Source organism: Aotus nancymaae, unplaced genomic scaffold, assembly GCF_030222135.1.
Source record: "Aotus nancymaae isolate 86718 unplaced genomic scaffold, 86718_ANA_hifiasm-v0.15.2.pri h1tg000004l, whole genome shotgun sequence".
NCBI lineage: Eukaryota > Metazoa > Chordata > Mammalia > Primates > Aotidae > Aotus > Aotus nancymaae.
In genome coordinates this window covers 43451026-43452306 of record NW_026988415.1, presented here as the reverse complement: position 1 = coordinate 43452306, position 1281 = coordinate 43451026, and the positions used below count along the sequence as shown (strand labels likewise).

Here is a 1281-nt window from a genome sequence, read left to right as displayed (position 1 = left end):
ATGTCTGAGCCTTCCTCTAAGCCAACCTCTGAGGAAGACCAGAGCACCCAGGAACCCAAAGAGGCCAGTTCCTTCACGGCCCAGAAGCAGGAGAAGCGAGGGCGCCGAGGGTCCCGCAGGCGCCACGCCAACCGCGGCAGGGACAGCTTCCGGGACAGCTTCGTCACCTATTTCCCCTCGGTGCTGAAACAGGTTCACCAGGGTCTCAGCCTTTCCCAGGAGGCCCTGAATGTCATGGATTCTATGATTCATGACATATTGGACCGCATCGCCACCGAGGCTGGTCAACTGGCTCACTATGCCAAGCGCATGACCATCATGCCCCAGGACATCCAGACCGCCGTGCGCCTGCTGCTGCCGGGGAAGATGGGCAAGTTCGCGGAGTTCGAGGGCACGAGTGCCGTCCTCAGGTACACCAGGAGCAAGTGAGCTGCCTCAGGAGCGCCTGAGCACCACGGAAACCCAGAGGCTCTGTTCAGAGCCACCGCAAGTGGCCCGAAAGGCCAGTGGCCCGTTAAGGGGGGAACCCCACTAGAGGCTGGGGTGGGTGACACTGTTCTGACTTAGCAGGCACGTGTCGTGCGATGTCCTGGGAGTTTTCAAGCACTTTTCCTTCAGTACTAACCATTGTCGGCTCCGATATATCTGTAGTGCAATTTGCTGCAAGGAAAAGCAGTGGGTTTTTCCGTGACCGTGTTTCATTTCCTCAGTTTCCCAAATGGCCGTTTTTATTAGTTATCTTTCTAGGTTATCTTTACGGTGGTATTATCGATGTACTGATACTCACCTTTTTCTCTCTCATTCTCCTGCGACTGGACGGTGGAATTTTCCAGAACTTCATTATGTGCGTTATGGAAACAGAGAAAGTGAATACGCTGATAGAAGAAGCAAGGTAACCATACTAAAGCTTTTCAACATCTCTCCCATCAGGAATCCATGTGAATAAGCAAATGAGGCCCATTTACAGTGTGCATATAGCTAAATAACATTTTCAAGGATCCATTCATTTTCCCACCTCCTTGAGTCTGAGATCACTCATGCAATTCATTCTGTTTTGGGCCTGACAATAATCTTTTCATTTCTCTTTGAACAGAACCCTTCCTTACTTCCAGGTATGCATCAGTAGGATTTGGGAGTGTCCACGCAAACAGCTCATGGTCTACTGGTACAGCGGCGAAGCAAAAGAGTGACCTGCAGTCTATGAGCAACAGTCATTGTCCCAATGTGGGGAGTGACCCAGGCTGAACCCACAGCAGCCTTCCTGTGGTATTCAGCCTGGTG

At 51.6% G+C, this 1281-nt stretch overlaps 1 protein-coding gene across 1 annotated transcript; it reads left to right on the top strand.

The window, feature by feature from the left end:
• On the top strand, positions 1-1281 carry LOC135268168 (histone H2B type F-M-like). The gene is made up of 2 exons (XM_064360124.1): positions 1-410; positions 834-1281. The coding sequence occupies exons 1-2, from the start codon at positions 1-3 to the stop codon at positions 868-870; spliced, it is 447 nt and encodes a 148-aa protein (XP_064216194.1). The 3' UTR covers positions 871-1281.